Source organism: Gallinula chloropus (genome assembly GCF_964237585.1).
Source record: "Gallinula chloropus genome assembly, chromosome: 1".
NCBI lineage: Eukaryota > Metazoa > Chordata > Aves > Gruiformes > Rallidae > Gallinula > Gallinula chloropus.
In genome coordinates this window covers 196,343,983-196,364,349 of record NC_140085.1, presented here as the reverse complement: position 1 = coordinate 196,364,349, position 20,367 = coordinate 196,343,983, and the positions used below count along the sequence as shown (strand labels likewise).

Genomic DNA, 20,367 nt, shown 5'->3' with positions numbered 1-20,367 from the left:
AGGGCAAAGAGCAAAGGAAGAATAAAGCCCCGCTGCAGATCGTGCATGCTCCGACAGTTAGCAGCAGAAAGCCCGGGCCCAGCCCTGACCACTCAGCACAGCACAGAATGAAAAGCCACCTGAGGCAGCTTTTGATTAATAAGCTGCCAGAAAATTAAGGAGAGGGGGGAAAAAAGCGCTTTTCTCCAGCACTGATTGCAAAGGGGAAGGGCTGCCTTGTTCCTTCCTGAGTGGCACAGCCAGCTTCCCCACGCCTTCCCTACACCTCCTCCGAACACCACGTAAGACATGATTTCTGTTCCCCCTTTCTCTCCTGCCACACCAGTTTACACCAGCTGAGAATGCCTGAGAATTAATCCCACCGGAGGAAGCACAGTGGAAGGGATTAAGCCAGGATTAAGCCTAGAAGAGGAACTCTTCGTGATAAAGTAGTACAGCACTTAAGAACGGAAGAGGAAAGTGAGCCAGAGCAGGCAGCTGAAGCCATAGAGTTGAATCAAATTCGTTATCTGAGAATGCTCCCCATCCCTCTGCTGCCTGCATCTCTCATGGGCATGAGCAGAACAGTTAGCACTGCAGCACAGGAGAGGGAGCAGGAGTGAAACGTTCAGAGGACAGTGTGGTAAGGCCTGGCTCTGCTCCTGGCAGAGCCAACGGAGGTATGACAGCCACAGTATTTGCAGTACCACTTCAGTGGCTGTGCCTGGCCTTGCCAATCCACTGCTTCATGTAGCTGATTTCCAAGGCTCGAGCTTGCTGCACGGATTTGGGGTCCAAAGGGTTGCGGCTGCGTAGGTCCAGGTGATGGGCTCCATCGGGGATCACGATTGCCACAAGGGAACTGGTGATGTTCTGGGTCACCCCACCTGCAGACCACGGGTCTAGGCCGCCGTTGCTGTAAAGAAGAATTCCTCGTTAGGGTACATCTGCTCAGCAGTCAGCAGCACGGCTGCAGCTCCCATCTGCTCATTCACACTGACCTTCAACTAGTTTTGAGTCTGTATAGGCAGAAACAGGCCTCAGCCCCTTCTCCATGCCTGGCGCCCACCCTTCTGCTGAGAGGAGCATTCTGACAGGGGTATGGAGCTATTTGCAGCCTAAGGCTAAGGTTCTGTCATTAATTATCTGCTAATTCAGATAATCACAGAACACTAGGAGTTGGAAGGGACCTTGAAAGATCATCTAGTCCAACCTCCCTGCCAGAGCAGGATCACCTAGACTAAATCACACAAGAACATGTCCAGGTGGGGTTTGAATGTCTCCAGAGAAGGGGACTCCACAACCTCTCTGGGCAGCCTGTCCCAGTGCTCTGTCACACTCACAGTGAAAAAGTTTCTCCTTACATTCCCATGGAACTTCCTCTGCTCCAGCTTGCACCTATCACTGGCCATTACTAGAAAAGCCTGGCTCCATCCTCCTGACTCTTGCCCTTTACATATTTATAAACATTAATGAGGTCACCCCTCAAGTCTCCTCTTCTCCAAGCTAAAGAGGCCCAGCTCCCTCAGCCTGTCCTCATAAGAAAGGTGTTCCACTCCCTTAATCATCTTGGTGGCCTTCAAGGAGTTCAAGGTCCTTCTTGAACTGAGGGGCCCAAATAATACCATAAACACCATGGCAGCAGATCTGTCTCTATAGGCTATCTGTCACCATCATAAAAGGTTCAGGATTCCCTGTACTAAAACAGACCCAAATCAAAGCATTTGCTTCCCTTCCTCACAGCACTGTAAGCCAACATCCAACCGGAGCCTTCAGAGCTGAAATTTCAGGAAGTTCTACATTTTGCTGTCTCAGTGATGAGCCAATCTCATTTTGCAAACAAATACTTGGACTTTCCATTCATCTACTTACTTCGAATAACCACCATATTAAAATAAAGCTTTTTATCTCTCAGGATACTGTCTGAAGTGACTCTCCCTCTGTGACAGGACAATTTAATGCCATATATTCCCCTTCCTCACTCACCCCAAATCAACAAAAGGATTCCTTGCAGGGTAGATCTGACTCCAAATAAGCTGACAGATGAACCAGTATGAGATTTCTACATCTGTCAATCCTAGCTGTGGATTTAACCCAATAATCCCTACTACATCTTATTTTCCTTTACCACAGTGTTCTTCCAAAATGGGGCCTGTCTTCCTGCACAAAGAAATCAACAACACAGAATCACAAGGTTAGAAAAGACCTTTAAGATCAAGTCCAAACGTTCCTGTCCTATACTAAACCATATCCCTAAGTACCTCATCTACTCGTCTTTTAAACACCTCCAGGGATGGTGACAACTCCCTCCCTGGGCAGCCTGTTCCAGGCCCTGACAACTCTTTCTGTGAAGAATGTTTTCCAAACATCTAATCTGACCCTGCCCTGGTGCAGCTTTGTGCCATTTCCCCTTGTCCCATCTCCTGTCACCTGGCTGAAGAGACCATCACCCACCTCTCTACACCCTCCTGTCAGGCAGTTGTAGGTGATAAGGTCTCCCCTCAGCCTCCTCTTCTCCAGACTAAACATCCCCAGCAAACTCCGCCATTCCTCATATGATTGGCCCTCCAGCCCCTTCACCAGCCTGGTTGCCCTCCTCTGGACACACTCCAGGACCTTGATGTCCTTCTTGTAGTGGGGAGCCCAGAACTGGACACAGTACTCAAGGTGCAGCCTCACCAATGCCGAGTACAGAGTCACAGAATCATAGGGTTTGGAAGTGACCTCCAGAGATCATCGGGTCCAACGCCCCTGCCAGAGCAGCTCCCTAGCTCATATTGCATACATAGGCATCCAGACGGGTCTTGAATATCTCCAGAGATGGAGACTCCACAACCCCCCTGGGCAGCCTGTCCCAGGGCTCTGTCACCCTCACTGAGAAAAAGTTCTTCCGCATGTTGGTGCAGAACTTCCTGTGCTCCAACTTGAGCCCATTGCCCCTTGTCCTGTCCCCACAGACCACTGAACAGGGGTGGCCATTTCCCCCTGCACCCCATACTTAAGATATTTATAAACATTCATAAGGTCCCCCCTTAGTCTTCTTTTCTCTAGACTGAACAGTCCCAGCTCACTCAGCCTTTCCTCATAGGGGAGATGCTCCAGGCCCTTAATCATCTTCGTAGCCCTTCTCTGGACTCTCTCCAGGAGATCCCTGTCTTTTTTATACCAGGGAGCCCAGAACTGAACACAATACTCCAGGTGGGGCCTGACCAGGGCAGAGTAGAGGGGGAGGATCACCTCCTTCGACCTGCTGGCCACACTCCTCCTGATGCACCCCAGGATCCCATTGGCTCTCTTAGCCACCAGGGCACACTGCTGGCTCATGGCCAACCTGTCATCAACCAGGACCCCCAGGTCCTTCTCCACTGAGCTCTTCTCCAGCAGGTCATCTCCTAGCCTGTACTGATACAAATGGTTATTCCTTCCCAGGTGCAAGACTCTACACTTGCTTTTGTTGAACCTCATCTGGTTTCTCCCTGCCCAGCTCTCCAGCCTGTCCAGGTCTCACTGGATGGCAGCGCAGTGCTCCTGTGTGTCAGGGGCACAATCACTGCCCTGGACCTTCTGGCCACACTATTTTTGATACAAAAACTTGTGCTTACAGAACTAGACTAATCTAGATATCTTCATCGCTTAAAATACTGGACCCTGCCCACAGTAGAGATGGGCTGTTGTATGCCAGTGGAAGTTTCTAGAAGGATCAAGGAAATTAAAACATCCTCTGACATGAAGGCAGCTAGCCTAGCTCTTCATACCACAATGGCAGCACCAGAACACAACATTAATAAATAATGAGTAAAAAAGGTTTGTAGATATAACTAAGAGTAAAAACAGGTGGGGTCTGAACTGCTTTGTGCCTCCAACAAAATAAAACCAAGTATCTTGAATCTCTTTAGTTCCAGTGGTTCTAAATATGGCTTAGGAAGAAGAGAAACAGTTTGCCTCTGCAAAACAAAAAGCTTCCAGAGCTGCCCAATAAGCAAAACACATTTAAAAGGTCGCTTGAATCAGCAGAGCACCTTGGCAACAGGGGGATGAGTTGCTGAGAGACCCAAGATGTACACGGGCTTGGATCTTTCGGTCCCAGTGATGTGGAAACTAAGCATGCAACAAGAAAACAACGCTGTCTCTGGCTTCTCTGGGAGCTTCTGGCTGCATCCTCTGCAGCTGCTGCCAAATGATGGCACCAGAGGCACTGACGCAGTTTGGGATGTGATACTTGCTGGAGGGGGGTGGAATGGAGAGCTCACCACAAAATAATCATTAAGCCTTCAGTTTCACAGAGTAAGATAATTTGGTACCAACTACAATGGATTATTTATGTGCTAAAACTAACTGTGCATCCAACTACTCAGCTGCCCATATTCCAGGACAGAAGCTTCCCACTGTAAAGAGAAGCAAAAGAAAAGAAAGAATAAAGTGTCAGCCATTCCTTTCTTGCAGTGACCAGGAAACTGAGGTTTCAGAGAAAAAAAAAAAACACAACTACTGCAAAATATCAACAGACTAGTCCTGTTTTAAATTCATCCTATTTCCTTGACAGCAAAACCAGGGTCCTGCCTATCCCACAGCAAACAGTTCCCTTTCCCATTGTCTCTTCAGAGCCCCCTCAGCCCTACCCAGAACAAGTTTTACTGTCTGTGCATCCCTTAACTTGCCACAGCTGCCATTTCCTTCACCTTTTCCACCTCATCTTTTCAACCAGGCCTTGTCCTGCCCCCTTTTTTCCCCCCTTCATTGCCGTCTTTTATGATAACAACCCCTACTTCTACATGTAGCTCTGGTATTTCTCAAACCAGCACCTCCACTTTCCACCTCTCCCTTGCCAGTGCAGAACTGGGTACGTGGGTACCCTAACACACACAACCAGGCATGACCCATTCAGATTGAAAAAAATAACCATTTTTAGAGTGCACACACACCAAGTTTTGTACCATTTGCTGTAACTTGGGCCAATTTTGACTATTACAGCACACTGAGGACCAAAAAAATAATATCAGCTGCTACAAACTCTGTGCTACCACATGTATGAACAGTGCTAAAATGCTGTTCTCCCACCACATACAGAGTATGTTCCAGTATCAGGAGTGGAAACTGCTGGAAGAGAAAAGGCAGAGTGCTGCAAGACTGAATTTCCTCAAACTAGTGTTTTATGAAAGATGCACTGCCCAGGACAGGCAGCTGTATCTACCTACATTTCCACTCACACACTCTGTATGTCCAAGAAGGTACCAAAGTGGCGATGAAGATTCCTGCATTGATCCTACATACAGCCATGAATCTGCAGAGTGATGCACCACTCAGAGAGGGAAGCAGCAACACCAGCTTAAGCATTCTGGCCAAATCCTACTGTGGCTGGATGAATCCAGCCTATGGTAGCTCTCTTTAGACAGAGTATTCTTCCCTTCCTGAGCTAAACTGTTGTGCAAGTTGCCTGACACTTGAAACACAGTGATTTTTACCCCACAGGGAGCCACATCCCCTGGTAAACATAGGGATAGTTTTTGTAAAGCACTCCGCAGTGTTTGAGGATAAAAGGCTCTTATATAAAATGTACAGTGTTGACAATGTTTTTGTTTGAGGAGAAACAACCCAGCTTGAAACCCGAAGCTTTGTGTGTACAGCACCACTTCTTCATTCATTTGGTTGCTTTCAGGCTTTTCTCATTTCAAGCTCCTTCAGCTGGCATAAATTCTTAAACACTTAAGATTTGTTTGCTTGCTTGCCTATCACTTACAAAGTGGATTTCTACTATACAGAGCTGTGAAGCCTCAGAAGTAAGCACTCAGCAGAAATTAACTTAAACCAACAAGTTATTTTCTTTAAAATTATTATTAAGAAGTTTTTCATAAAAGGGTGGAATTTCTCACTCTACAGCAGATATCCTGCTGGGACAGAAAGGACAAGAGGCAAACAAGGGGAAAGCACCAGGCCTTTGGAGCCAAACAAACCAATGCTAACGGCTGAAACCCAGAGAATAATCCCCAGTTCAAGTGAGGACTTTTAATACCCACACTTATTTATTAAGCTCAAGAGTTTAGTTCTGAGTTTTGCTTAAAGAAGTGGTATCATTTTCTTTTGAAAAGGCCTTACAGCTTTAAGCAGAGGAGCAGAAGAATATACATCCAGGAGCTGCCTGCCGTGGGCAATCAGTACAGCAAGTCACAGCTCCTGAAGCACAAGATTCCATGTGCTTATTAAATTCCTCCCCACCACATAGCTGCCAGTGTGTCCAGAGAAGGGCAATGAGGCTGGTGAAGGGGCTGGAGGGCAAGTCTTATGAGGAATGGCTGAGGGAGCTGGGGGTGTTCAGCCTGGAGAAGAGGAGGCTACAACTACCTGAAAGGAGGGTGTAGAGAGGTGGGCGATGGTCTCTTCAGCCAGGTGGCAGGGAAAATGGCACAAAGCTGTGCCAGGGCAGGGTCAGATTAGGTGTTAGGAAAAAAATCTCTTCACTGAAAGAGTTGTTGGTATGTGGACCAGGCTGCCTGGGGAGGGGGTCGAGTCACCATCCCTGTAGATGAGGGATATGGTTTAGTATAGGACAGGAACGTTTAGACTTGATCTTAAAGGTCTTTTCCAACCTTGTGATTCTGTGATACTTAGCTGTTCAAAGCTTTCTGTCACCTCTCAGCAGCAGCACTGCTTTATTTAAAGGGAGGTTCCCGTAGATGAGTTTAGCCTTACAAATAAGGAAAGCAAAGGCTGAGTAGAAGACAAGCAGCATACACTAGATTTCATGCCAGACTGAAGACTTCCATCTTTTTGTCCTCAAACAAATGTGTTTCAGACAAACTTGTTGCATTACCTGTATGCCTTGCTAAGGATGTAGACATCTCTATTTGGATCTCACACAAAGTTGTTGAAACTTGCCTAATTACCACTAAAAGAAAAGGGCAATAGGCAGGGATAGGAAAGCTCCTCAAGTTACTCCCCTCCCCTTTCTGTATCAACGGGAAAAAGGAATAATGTCACATCAGCCTCTCTGTGAGGCTATCACCCACAGCAACAGCTTTACTGACCAAGATCCTGTGTTACAGCTACAGCTTCTTTAGACTTTCCTTTTATATGAAAGAGACAGTGCTTTAGCTTCATAAAAGCTAGAGGGATTTACCAGCATGGGAAACCTGGACCTGAGCCACAAGATAAGACAGAATCCCCACAGGAAGATAATTACATTTGGCAGAATCCCAACCCAGATTCTTCTTTTAGAGTCACACAGGCAGTGACAGAACAGTTGGCTTCTTTGGCCACTGCAGCCACCACTTTGCTCTTGAGAACACCACAAAGCATGCCTATCCTATTTCAACTGGAGCACTGGAGACAGATCCTTTTGCTACTCAGGCAGGGTGCCTGCACTGGCACCCCAAAGTAGTTGAAGACTCCACTCTAGAAGCTGAAACAAGGCTCACCTGAAGACAATGTTGCTGTGTGAACTGATGTTTTTCCCTCCATACACAGAGAGAAGCCAAGAGGGGCGAGGCCTCACTCCCCACAGCCTGTAACATTCCTCTGAAAGTGCTTCAAAGTCCCATTTCTGAGGCTCAAACATGTCATTGACACCATCTGTGCACGTGGGCATCACCATCTCAGTGCAAGCCTGGAAGAAAGAGCAGAGCAACATGATGTGTTCCAGGAAGACTGTCCAATAGCTATTTGTGCAGTATTTAGACACAAAGGCTCAAACAGCATTTGATCAATCACCATCAAAACAGCACAGAATCATTTAGTCTGGAAAAGACCTTTAAGATCATTTAAGTCCAACTGCAAACCTAACACTTAGCACCACATCTACAGATCTCTGAAATACCTACAGGGATGATGACTCTGCCGCTTCCAGTGACTGACACCCCTTTTAATGAAGAAATTGATAAGGCCTCCCCTCAGCTTCCTCTTCTCCAGACTAAACCAACCCCAGTTCCCTCTGATGCTTCATATCAGACTTGTGTTCCAGCCCCTTCACTAGCCTGGTTGCCCTTCCCTGGACACACTCCAGCACCTCAATGTCCTTCTTGGAGTCAAGGGCCCAAAACTGAACACAGTACTTGAGGTTCAGCCTCACTAGTGCTGAGTATAAGGGGGATGATCACTGCCCTGGACCTGCTGGCTACACAGGATGCCATTGGCCTTCTTGGCCACCTGGACACACTGCTGCTTCCTATTCAGCCTGCAGTCAGCCAACACCCCCGGGGTCTTTTCCGCACACAGTTTTCCAGCCACACTTCCCCAAGCCTGTACCACTGCCTGGGGCTGCTGTAACGCAAGTGCTGGACCTCACACTGAGCACTGTTGAACCTCATGCCATGGGCCTTGGCCCATCGATCCAGCCTGCCCAGATCCCCCTGTAGAGCCTTCCTGCCCTCAAGCAGATCAACACTCCCACCCAACTTGGTGCCATCTACTAACTGACAGCGTGCTCTAAGTCCTCCTGTCCAGATCATCGATATTAAAGAGAGAACTGGCCCCAGTGCTGAGCCCTGGGGAACACCACTTGTGACCAGCCACCAGCTGGGTTTAACTCCATTCACCACATCTCTCCGGGCCCAGCCATCCAGCCTGTGCTGGTTAGTTGTTGGTTTTTTGTTGTTTGTGCTTGGTTGGGGTTTTTTTGCACCCGGCAAAAATGTATACCCATCCAAGCCATGAGCAGCCAGTTTCTCCAGGACAATGCTGTGGGAAGCCATGCCAAAGGTTTTACTAGAGTTGAGGCAGATGTGATCCACAGCCTTTCCCTCATCTACTAAGTGAGATGACTCACTACTCCTGATCACCTTATTGTCCCATACATGCCATGTGATGGCACTCAAGACAATCTGCTCCATATTCTTCTGCACCACTGAGGTCAGACTGACAGGCCTGTAACTCCCCAGAGCCTCCTTCAAGCCCTTCTTGTAGATGGGCCAGAACACAGATACCATGTAAATGCTTTATCTTTCACACAGATTTTCTCTGATACCTTCAAGATACTAGCTAAAAACACTCAACTTACAACCTGGAAGCAACAGAGTCTAACACATTCTGTTACCCTCATGGCATAGCCCCTTTCCCCCCCCCTTTATAGGCGAACTCGTGAAGCCTGCCCATCTCCTAGGGCTGTCTGGAACAAATACATAGGAGACAGTAGCCAAGACCAGATGGACACAATCTGAACATGAATTTTTAGCACCTTCTGGAAGCAGCTGCCCTCCTTCTCAGAAGAAAGACTGTTTGTATTCAGTATTGCTTACTAAATGGGATGAGGAGAGCAGAATGCTCTGGACCCCATACGATGGGGATCTGTAGTTTTGTTATCTACTTGATGGGAAAGGTTGGGTCTCAGTGAGCTACAGGATAAACATTGAATAAATTCATATCAACACATCCTGACACATTTGCTTGCACAAACTGAGGTGGACAGCTGGGGTGGGGGGAATTAAAGGTGGTTGTTTTTTACCCCACAGAAAAACAATTTAAGATTTGGACTTGATGATCCTTATGGGTCCTTTTCAACTCAGGATATTCCATGATTAGAAGACTAAGATGCTGCTGCACAACATTTTCAGTCAATACAAAGAGCTGAAACTCCACTCTTAGCTAAATAACAAAGACACAACCTAAACCTCCTGGGAATTAAAGCTAAAGGAGGGAAGGTTTAGGTGAGATATTAGAGGGAAATACTTTACAGAGAGAGTGGTGAGGGGCTAGAACAGGCTGTCCAGAGAGGTGGTGGATGCCCCATCCCTGGAGGTGTTCAAGGCCAGGTCAGATGGGGCCCTGAGCAACCTTTTGTAGATCTAGGCCTGGAGGTTGGTGGCCCTGCCTGTGGCAGGGAGTTTGGAACTGTGACCCTTGGGGTCCCTTCCAACCCAGACCATTCTATGATTCTATGAAAGCTGCTTCTCTTTTGCGCTTTGCCTTCCCCACTACAATCATACCTGCTTCATGCTTACATTTGTCACCTGTGCATCAATTACATCTGGTCCAATATACTGACAGTCAAATGACTTGACAATTGTTATCAGCTCTACCCCTCAAAAAACCCTGTTACAATTTAGAAAGGATAGAGCACATACCTGGTAGTACCAACCCAACTGGCCTAGATTCTTAGTCGCAGTCTCAGACATGTCTAAACATGAAGCTTCTCCTGAGTAATTGTAGTATAAGTGTACTGCCTGGAAAACATTCTGCAGCAACAATTTGTCAGAGAGACTGGGATCCTTCAAGAACTTGCAGACTTCCTGCAACAAAGAGAAAGAGGGGGTGTTTAAATCTGCAAGAGAGAAAGATTAATATGTGATACCTGATGGGCTAGCAGTTTCTTTTTGCAGCAGTCAGACCACTTCCAGAAAGCATCTTTCTATGCAATGATGATAGACCCTGAGCATTATCAGAAACAGCAGCATTCCACTTGCTACTAGGAGGAACCTGACACTTCACATTTCCTGATTCACCCTTTAAAAAGAGTGCAACCTTAATGTTTTGTTCACCAAGCTTTTCAATCCCTTTCCTCTTCTTTACAATAGATAATGCTTAAAAGAGTATTTAGCTCTGTAATGAAAGATAACGTGCAAGCACGTAACAAAACAGCTCCAGGGTTCACTGCAGCTTGCTGTAGTACAGATAGAAGCATCCATGTAAGTAAAGTTAATATTTTAAAATCCTTTTATATAGCAGCACTGTAAAATTCTTACTTCATTATGTTTGGAACGTATGAGGTGGTGGAATAAGGCACTGTTTTGCCAGTGAAAAAAAATTAAGAGCAATCTCAGGTAGAATTTAAATCAAAATCTTAACTGAGGTCACTGGTGGAAAAAAAAAAAAAAACAACCCAAGAACAGAAAACACAAAAGCTAGTGCCCCAGAAAGGCTTTTTGATCTTAAAACTTTCTTTGTTTTCAGAAGTGCCAGCATTCTTTCTGACAATATTTTCTCCTTACCCGTGCTCCCACGGAGCTGGGACTGATACAAGAACAGTGAAGGGTGAAAGCTGTGAATCTGAGCTCCCAGCCCATCAGAAGAATCCAAAAATTACTCCTTGCAGGGAGTAAAGGACTCACTGCAGCTCCAGTGCTGCTCAAGGGCAGAGGCACAGGCCCACAGGGAACACTCACATCACGAATGCAACCTGGGCACCTTTCAAGAAACACACTTACTATCCCTTCCCTTCCCTGTATGTTTTTCCTCATTTTTGTTATGGAAAGTAGGAAATGGATCCCTCCCTTGTTCCCTATGGACAAGGCCAGGGCAAAACTTCGATGTTTTGCTGTTCCAAGTAGGTTTTATGGTTTGGCTGCCTCAGCCATTAGTTCTTAACTCAGCAGTTGGAGGCTTGAAAAGCTCACTAATTCGTGCCAGGACACCCTGCATGCAGAGAACGGAACAGGGCTGCGGGCAGCCTCATCTCCAAAGCTCAGATTGTGGGGTAGAGACAAGAGATCAGTATTCCTGAGGAAGTACTGGCAGCCCACAGAGAACAGACTAGGCAACACACGTTTATGTCCAGCTACTCAAACACAATTTCCTCTCCTTTTTTACCCTCAGATTCAGGTTAGAGTTTCTGGTTTCAGAAAAATGTTTCTGAACAGTTTAAATAACCCAGATTTTATGCGTCAGCATTGTCCAGACAAGCCACAGCCTTTGCTGGTTTATGTTACACCTCAGAGATGGCAGGGACAGTGGGGAAAGCAAGCACACTCCTTCCACGTGCCAGATTGATAACAAAGCAGAAATCATATTCAAGGTGTTTGTTCTGCCCTTTGCAGCCAGCCACACAGGCAGATGAGTGGCCTTCCCCACTCCCCTCAGGCAGCTCTGCACCAGGGAAAGTTTATATTTTATATTTAATGGACTAAAGCTAAAGGAGGGGAGGTTTAGATTAGGTAATAGAGGGAAGTTCTTTACAGAGAGGGTGGTGAGGTGCTGGAACAGGCTGCTCAGAGAGGTGGTGGATGCTCCATCCCTGGAGGTGTTCAAGGCCAGGTTGGCTGGGGCCCTGGGCAACCTTTTGTAGATCCAGGCCTGGAGGTTGGTGGCCCTACCTGTGGCAGGGGGTTTAGAACATTGTGATCCTTGGGGTCCCTCCCAACCCAGACCAGTCTTTGATTCTATGATTTAACTACTGTTTAATAGCCAAACACTTGTATTTTAATCTGCCTCACCTGCCATACACAGTAAGCCAAAACCACACAGGGAAATTCAGCCACGGTCTTAAGAAAAACACACCAAGAATACAGGCATCTTGGAGAGGGCACTGTGGGTAAACAGACCCACACAAGTGAAGGTTTGCAAGTGTGAAGAGCGGTTCTGCTTGAGAAGTGACCCACAAGGAATTAGTCTGCAGGGATCACCACTTCCTCTCTCACATCAAAAAGGACATAGGATCAAATCTTCCTCTTCAATTGCAAGCTCTTCCAGAGAAGTGTGGCATCAGAAGCTTGAATTGCATGTGCTTTCTGCACAACTGTTCTGCTCCTCAAGAAAACTCTGCAAGACAGCTTCTTCAGTCATCTCTGGCCCTTTCCTCCTTCTAGGCTATTGATGCAACCGATTAGCCCTACAAGTGCCAATCAGTCAACAACTGGGTGACCACAGAATGATAGAATTGTCTTGGTTGGAATGGACCTATTAGGTCATCAAGTTCAATCATCACCGAACCATAACCTGCCAACCACCACTAAACCATGTCCCTCTACCACACGTGTCTGTTAAATACGTTTAAGGATGGAGACTCACCACCTCCCTGGGCAGCCCGTTCCAACGCCTGACAACTTGCTCTGTGAAGTTTTTCCTAATATCCAATCTAAACCTCCCTGGCATAACTTGACACCATTTCCTCTTGTTCTATCACTTGTCACTAAGGAGGAAAGGGTCAGCCCCTACCTCTCCACAATCTCCTTTCAGGTAGTTGTAGAGAGCAATTAGGTGTCCTCTCAATCTTTTTTTCTCCAGACTAAACAATTCAAGTTACCTCAACCATTCCTCATAACATTTATTCTCCAGACCCCTCACCAGCCTCATCCCATACTCTGGAGTACCTCAGTGTCTTTTCTGTAGTGAGGGGCCCAAAACTGAACGCAGTACTTGAGGTTCAGCCTCAACATTGCTGAGTACAGGTGAACAATCATCTCCCTTGTGGTGTTGGCCACATTGTTTCTCATACAAGGCAGGATGCTGTTGGCCTACCTGGCAAGCTGGGCACACTGCTGGCTCATGTTCAGCCAGCTGTCAACCAACATCCCAAGGCCCTTCTCTGCCAGGCAGCTTTCCAGCCACTCTTCCCCAAGCCTGTAGCACTAAATGGGGTTATTATAACCCAAATGCAAGACCTGGCACTTGGCTTTGTTGAACATGCCACTGGCCTTGGCCCAGCCAGCCAGCCTGTACAGATCCCTCAGTAGGGCCTTCCTACCCTCAAGCAGATCAGCATTCCTGCCTAACTTAGTATCACCTGCAAACTTACTGAGGGTGCACACGATCCCCTCATCCGGGTCATCAATAAAGATATTAAAGAGATGTGGGCCCAGTGCAGAGCCCTGAGGAACATCACTGGTGACCAGTCACCAACTGGATTTAACTCCATTCACCCCAACTCTTTGGGCCTGTTTTTTTTACCCAGTGAAGAGTGCATCCTTCCAGCCAGTTTCTCTAGGAGAATGCTGTGGGAAATGGTGTCAAAAGCTTTGCTATCATCCAGATAGACAACATCCACAGCTTTATCCTCATCTACTAAACAGGTCATCTTGTCAGAGAAGATAATCAGGTTGGTCAAGCAGGACCTGCCTTTCATGAACCTGTGCTGACTGCAACTGATCACTTCCTTGATGTACAAAAAGATACTGCCCTGGTGCTCTTTCCACTCATGTCAGTTCTACATAGACAAGAATAAAGGAAAAGGTGCAGGCTGGAAGAGAAAGAATTAGTCAAATTACCTGTATAGGCCAAGCTGGCAGAGGCTGTAAGAAGTCCGCTTTGTAGGGATAGTTCACCATAGCCAAGTTAACCCATGTTTCACTCAGCCAGTTTTTAAATATAGCAGCATCCTGAAGATTTCTTAATGGGCTACACAGGCGAAAAGTGCTGGAAAGCCACTGTAAGCCAGCATCTTTAAGAAAAAGAAAAAAAAACAAAATAAAGTTTCATATATTTTATCAAACATGCTGAGTTATGCTGAGTGAAAATATTTCTTTAGCAGTAACACAACAAATCTAGTGAAATTATTCCACGTACATAGCACAGCACATCCAATTTTAGTCAGCATCACTATGCAAAGGGAAATACAATCCACATATTTCAGCATGTGGGTATGTCATAGCTAAGGTAATGTTATCTAAAACCCCAAAGACTTACAAGAAATTTGGTGGATTATGATAGGAAATAACACTGGGGCACTCTTCCAAAGGAAAAGTTCAAACCAGCTAGCTCACAGTGCAAGGACTACTAATAGCTGGATCTCTTGGGACTTTCCTGGCCTTTCCTTTACATTGTTTTATCTGGTAACTCATCCAGTTCAGGTTCCCTGATTCATACCAGGCTTTTTTCCTTAGGACACTGAACTCAAGAAGCAAGATAACTTTTTAAATTTGAATTCCTTTGCTGCACAGTGACCTCATTTACCTTGGAAAAGGCCCTTATTAACATCAAGCCCAGGCATTAACCTAGTACTGCCAATTCCACCACTAAACCCTGTCCCTCAGCACCACATCTACATGTCTTACAAATACCTCCATGGAAGGTGACTCAACCACTTCCCTGGGCAGCCTGTTCCAGTGATTGACAACCCTTTTGGTGAAGAAATTTTTCCTAATACCTAATCTAAATTTCCCCTGGTGCAACTTGAGGGTGTTCCCTCTTGTCCTATCACTTGTTACTTGGGAGAAGAGACCAACCCCCATCTGGCTACACTCTCCCTTCAGGTAGTTGTAGAATCATTTAGGCTGGAAAAGACCTTGAGATCATAGAGTCAAACTGAGTCCCCAGAATGGAATCCATAAGGATTGCAGCGATTTTCTCATTCAATTGCCTCAATTGGCTTTGAAACTCTTTACGAGTAATGACTATCTGGGCTACTTAGGTACACAAGTCTTGAGGTTCTGAGCTCTAGCCTGACCTTAAGGATGTTCAGACCTTGGTATTTAATCACATCAGGCGTGAATGAAGCTTGTGAGCCAAAAGAACAGATATTTAAAGAAATAATGCTAAGCTTATTTGGCAATTTTCAGTTCTAAAAGCACAATAATCAATATGTATACAGGTGAAATCCATAACAAACTTGCTGATTTTTATGAAGTCCTAAAATTACAGAATCACTGAATCATAGGGGTTGGAACGGACCTCCAGAGATCATTGGGTCCAACCCCCCTTCCAAAGCAGGGTCCCTAGGACAGGTCACACAGGTAGGTGTCCGCACAAGTCTTGAATATCTCCAGAGGAGACTCCACACCTCCCTGGGCAGCCTGTCCCAGGGCTCTGTCACCCTCACTCTGAAAAGTTCTTCCACATGTTGGTGTGGAACTTCCTGTGCTCCAACTTGAGGCCACTGCCCCTTGTCCTGTCCCCACAGACCACTGAAAAGGGGTCAGATCCCCTCTCAGTCTTCTTTTCTCAAGGCTGAACAGCCCCAGTTCATTCAGCCTTTCCTTGTAGGGGAGATGCTCCAGGCCTTTGATCATCGTAGCCCTTGCAGAAAGTACTGGTGAGGTCTCACCTGTTGAGGAAAGGTGGTTAATGGCATTCCAGGAATTCCGGATGCTTTCAGCGCAGCCTGTCCCGCTCTTCTTGAAGTCATTAGTTACCACGCTGAAATAAGCGCCACACGGAACCAAGTCACCGAACTGCCAGATTGGGGCAGAGGCTGCCAGAGCTCTGCAAAAGGACAGAAAAAAGATTGTCTGGAAAAGCACATGCATCCCGAAACCCTGCAGAGTGACTTTCCAGCCTCCACACCCTCCCCACAGCCACTACGCAAGTAGCATTTATAATCCAGCTTGGTCACTGAGCCATAAGCAAACTAACCCCAACGCTGCAAAACTGTTCCATAGGTCTGCATGCAAAGGCTGTTGAAAGCTTTAAGCCTTGAACCCTGGTATAGAGGTATCGGGAAATACATCAATAGAAATTCAGATTTGCTAAGTTTTTGGGGGGTTTTCATTCTTATCTAGCAACCAGGTCTTTCTTTCACACTAGGCACTGTGCAAATTCAAAAAGCCCCTGCCCACAAAAATCTACTCCCTAGCAGACAAAGGTAAGGGAATTACTAATCTTGTTTCCTAGAGAGGAACTAAGGCATTGAAGAGATTAAAGACCTGCCTCAAGTCACCAGGAAGTACTGTGACCCTAAAGTAATTAGGTGCCAGGTCAGTATTCATGACAATTGATTTTACAAAGCTAACAGACAGCTCTGAAAATATAAACCATCCAGTACCTGCTGACCTATAGTTGTCTTTATTAGGCAAACAGGGCCTCTTCTGAAATTCTGGGTAACTTATATCCTCCTCCCAGTAGTGAAAGGCTCACACCATCCTGAATTACGGTACCTCTCCCAGCGCTGCAATATTTATAGCACAGAAGTAACAAATGCCTGCTCAGTGTTTGACCAGGATGGGTACACTCACCCAACTACCACGTGGGGGTACTTCATCCTAAACCAGGCTGCAAGCATTCCTCCATAAGATCCTCCTATAGCTATGACAGGACTATAACGGGCTCCTGCAATCGTCGTCTTTAAATACTCAATTAGTACTGCAAAGTCTGCCAGAGCTTGTTCTGAAGTCAGGTAGTTCAGATGCTTGGAATCCTGAGACAAAGAAAGCAGGTGAGTGATTTCCAGCAGTAGGTTTTCTTTACTCCTCAAAGCAGCTGCCAAGTTCTAAATCTGCACTTGATAAGAACAGTATTTCATTTATTTCAAGGTGTCCCTTCAAGTGCTAGAAAGTATCAGATTTATCAATCCTAAAACTGACAGTTACAAAAATAGGATAGTTGCATGTGTCTAGCATGTCTACATTTTTCTCAGGCTAACAGTCATCGCACTGGCAAGGATGATGACAGGCAGAATTATGTTTGTATAGAACACGCTCCAGGAAGACAAAAGGCAACACTTACACTGAAAGATTCATTCCCAAAGGGCAAAGATTCTCCGTAATATCTATGTTCAGCAAATACTAACATGGCATCGAGTTCCTGGGCCACATCCCACATAAAACCCTGGTTGGAAGAAAATATTAATTTAAATGAGCTGAATCAATTGTTTTCAAAGTCTCTTAAGTTCAGCCTAGCATATTCCAGTTCTTAATACTTTGATTGAAAAGACATCACAGAATGACTAGGTTGAAAAAGACCTTTAAGACAGAGTCCAACCATTCCTGTCCTATGCTAAACCATATCCCTAAAGTACCTCATCTACCTGACTTTTAAACACATCCAGGGGCAGTCACTCAACTCCCTCCCTGGGCAGCCTGTTCCAGGCCCTGACAACTCTTTCACTGAAGAATTTTTCCCTAACATCTAATCTGACCCTGCCCTGGTGCAGCTTTGTGCCATTTCCCCTTGTCCTACCTCCTGTCACCTGGCTGAAGAGACCATCGCCCACCTCTCTACAACCTCCTTTCAGGTAGTTGTAGGTGATAAGGTCTCCCCTCAGCCTCCTCTTCTGCAGGCTGAACATCCCCAGCTCCCTCAGCTGCTCCCCTCATAAGATTTGCCCAACATACAACTATAAAGACAGAATGCAATTTGGGTTTAATGTATCACTGAAGTAAGAAAACACACAAAACAGACATCCACCCAGAACCAGGAACGTGCACAAAGAAAATGTCTCTACTTTGAAGATGAAAAATATGATTTTGCAGTATTAGTATTTTGTTCATGCACACAAGCAATCCTGCCAGAACTCCTATGGCAGGAGCTTAACTCAAAATGAAAACACACTATAGGCAAAAAAAAAGCATGGATTTGAGTTAGGACTGCATTACAGGAAACACAAAGTTTGTTTGGCAGTGAGAAGTAATCTTATTGCAAGACACTTATTTCCAGCTAATAACTAACTTCAACTTGTTATTAGTAACTTCTAATTGGTTATTAGCAGCTTGTTGCCAATAGTTATGAAACCAGGCAGGCAGAGATCACTTGCTGACAGAACAGAGTGTGTAAACAGCCTTTAGTTGCTTTGAGCCCAGCACATCCCACCTCCTGTTGTGTTACTGGACTTTGCACGGAGGTGGCTGAAAAATGCACCATTCTGCATTCATATCGGTCAGGGGAGTTAAAGACTTCCCCAGGCCTTGTCAGAGAACAAAACCCATCTATCCTTGATTTCCAGTCCTCTTAATTTCATCTAATGTTTTTCTTATGGACTAAAACAAGCCACCAAAAAAAACCCAAAGAAGCCAAAGCCTCCCATTTTACTTGGGAGAGCTCAAGTACTGTGACAGGTGTAATTTGGTCCAAAGTTCTGCACTACATATAAGGTGCCTCAAGCTATAGGTTTCTCCTTCAAGTTCTGGTCACTACTTCAGAAAGCTCATACAAGCAAATCCTTTTAATTTCTATGGGCTTCAAATAAGACCCTGAACCCCTCCCCCTCCCCCCAAAAACAAACTGTTCCCGTGGGGTTTTTTCCAGCTTTTTCCTCCTATAACAATCATAACCATTACAAACTTCTCTTTCATGATATTCTGACACTGTGGCCTTATTTTCCATCCTGCCACAACTGGAAAGAAGGATTTTAATTCAAGAATCTATTTTCTACACACCGTATTGTTGCAGAACCACGTGATGTCTCCTTCATTGCCTGTGTAAAAGAGTATTGGTCCATTGTCTTTCCTCCAGTGCTGATCTGCTACTAGATACCGCTGCTGGAACGTAAGATTTTCATCAAATCCAAAGTGATCAATCTGCAAGAACAAGAAACTAGGTGTTCAAAAGCTAGAATCAATTGTGAAGTCCACTGCAAGTGCTGACAGTCACTTTGCAGTTGAAAAAAAAAAACAGCAAGTTATAGAAAAGTGACATTGCATTCCTTTATATTCTCAGAGTCTTCATACATCAAAAATGTTCTGCTTTACAAAAGAAACCAGTCAAAATCACAAGTGTGTATACTGAATGAGAGATGGTATTTTCAGCTAAAAAAACCTCATGCCTTTTACAGTATCTCACTTACTGTGAGATATTCTAAATGTATTTAGGAAAACAGACAAATCTGCTGACAGTCACAAAGTACCTGATGTAATAAGACCACGTCAACATAAAAGAAGAGTCATTGAATGTTATTTAAAACAAAAAAAACCCAAAAAAACCTAAACAACAACCCCCAACTCCTCTTTCTCTCCCCCTTCTGGCATATGATTGAAATTTAAACGGATTCTTGTTAAAAGGTGGTGGGGGTTGTTTAAATTCTTACAAAATGTTAATTTTCTGTACTTCTTGTGCTATTGCCAGATTTTTCAGACAGTGGTAACTGCAAGGACAGAAGGAGAAGCACTCCATAAAAACTAATTCACATCCTCATTTTTTCCACTGCCCTCCAAATACCTCAAGCTTAAACATACCACTTAACCCAAACTCCACAGCATCAGCTTTATTCCCTCATTAGGAACTTAATTTCAGTTCCTAGGATCAGTTTCTCAGCTTTTGTTCATACTGTGTTGTAGGCACTGTCCCCCTTGACCCTTTCCCAAGCATTGATCCATACTGGAAAGTTTCAGTTGCTTTTACAAGGTGACTCCCTGCATGGGCATAATCTTATTCTGGAATACCCATACATGCTTTTTATTATAAAAAAATAAAACAACAAAGCAAACCACAAAACTATTCCAGAAGAGCTGTGCTGCTTAATTACCATGCATTCACAAACCATCACAAATTTTATTCATCAGCTGAAGATGAGCTGTCGTTTCCCCAATTGTTACTCCTGCCAGCACAAAGCATCCTTTTTCCTTTGGCATTGTCTCTTGCTGGTGGTAACAGCCTGACATCTGCTGGCTCGAACATCTCTGCTCACCCATCTGCCTTGCCATCACCAACTGCCTGCCCCATGTCTCAGATGCTCCAGGAACTAACCTTTCATGTTTCCTGTTATTAAAAGCAGGAAACCACACACAAATCCAAACACTCGCTGCCAACACCATGACCTAACTGCCAGGAAGCTCAGGAAAGCCCAACTCTTGACCTGCAGGATACAGCTACTTTGCACCATGTATATTTGCTTTGGGTCAAAGAGTGCAGGAACTTATCTAAGATACACAGCCTGCTGCAAAGCTAGGGGAGAACAGTTAACGAGGACATGGAGCAATAGGATGAGGGGTGATGGTTTTAAACTAGAAAAGGGGAGATTTAGGTTGGATATTAGGAAAAAGTTCTTCATTATGAGGGTGGTATATCACTGGAACAGGTTAACCAGAGACGTGGTGGAGG

At 45.4% G+C, this 20,367-nt stretch overlaps 1 protein-coding gene across 1 annotated transcript; it reads right to left on the bottom strand.

Moving 5' to 3' along the window:
- Positions 1–690: 690 nt before the first annotated feature.
- On the bottom strand, positions 691–17,160 carry PRCP (prolylcarboxypeptidase; the record flags this gene model as incomplete). The annotated part of the gene is made up of 7 exons (XM_084261654.1): positions 17,059–17,160; positions 16,569–16,750; positions 15,662–15,819; positions 13,887–14,059; positions 10,032–10,196; positions 7,392–7,579; positions 691–895 (listed from the first exon to the last, which is right to left on the bottom strand). The coding sequence occupies exons 1-7, from the start codon at positions 17,152–17,154 to the stop codon at positions 691–693; spliced, it is 1,167 nt and encodes a 388-aa protein (XP_084117780.1). The 5' UTR covers positions 17,155–17,160.
- Between the last annotated feature and the right edge of the window lie 3,207 nt (positions 17,161–20,367).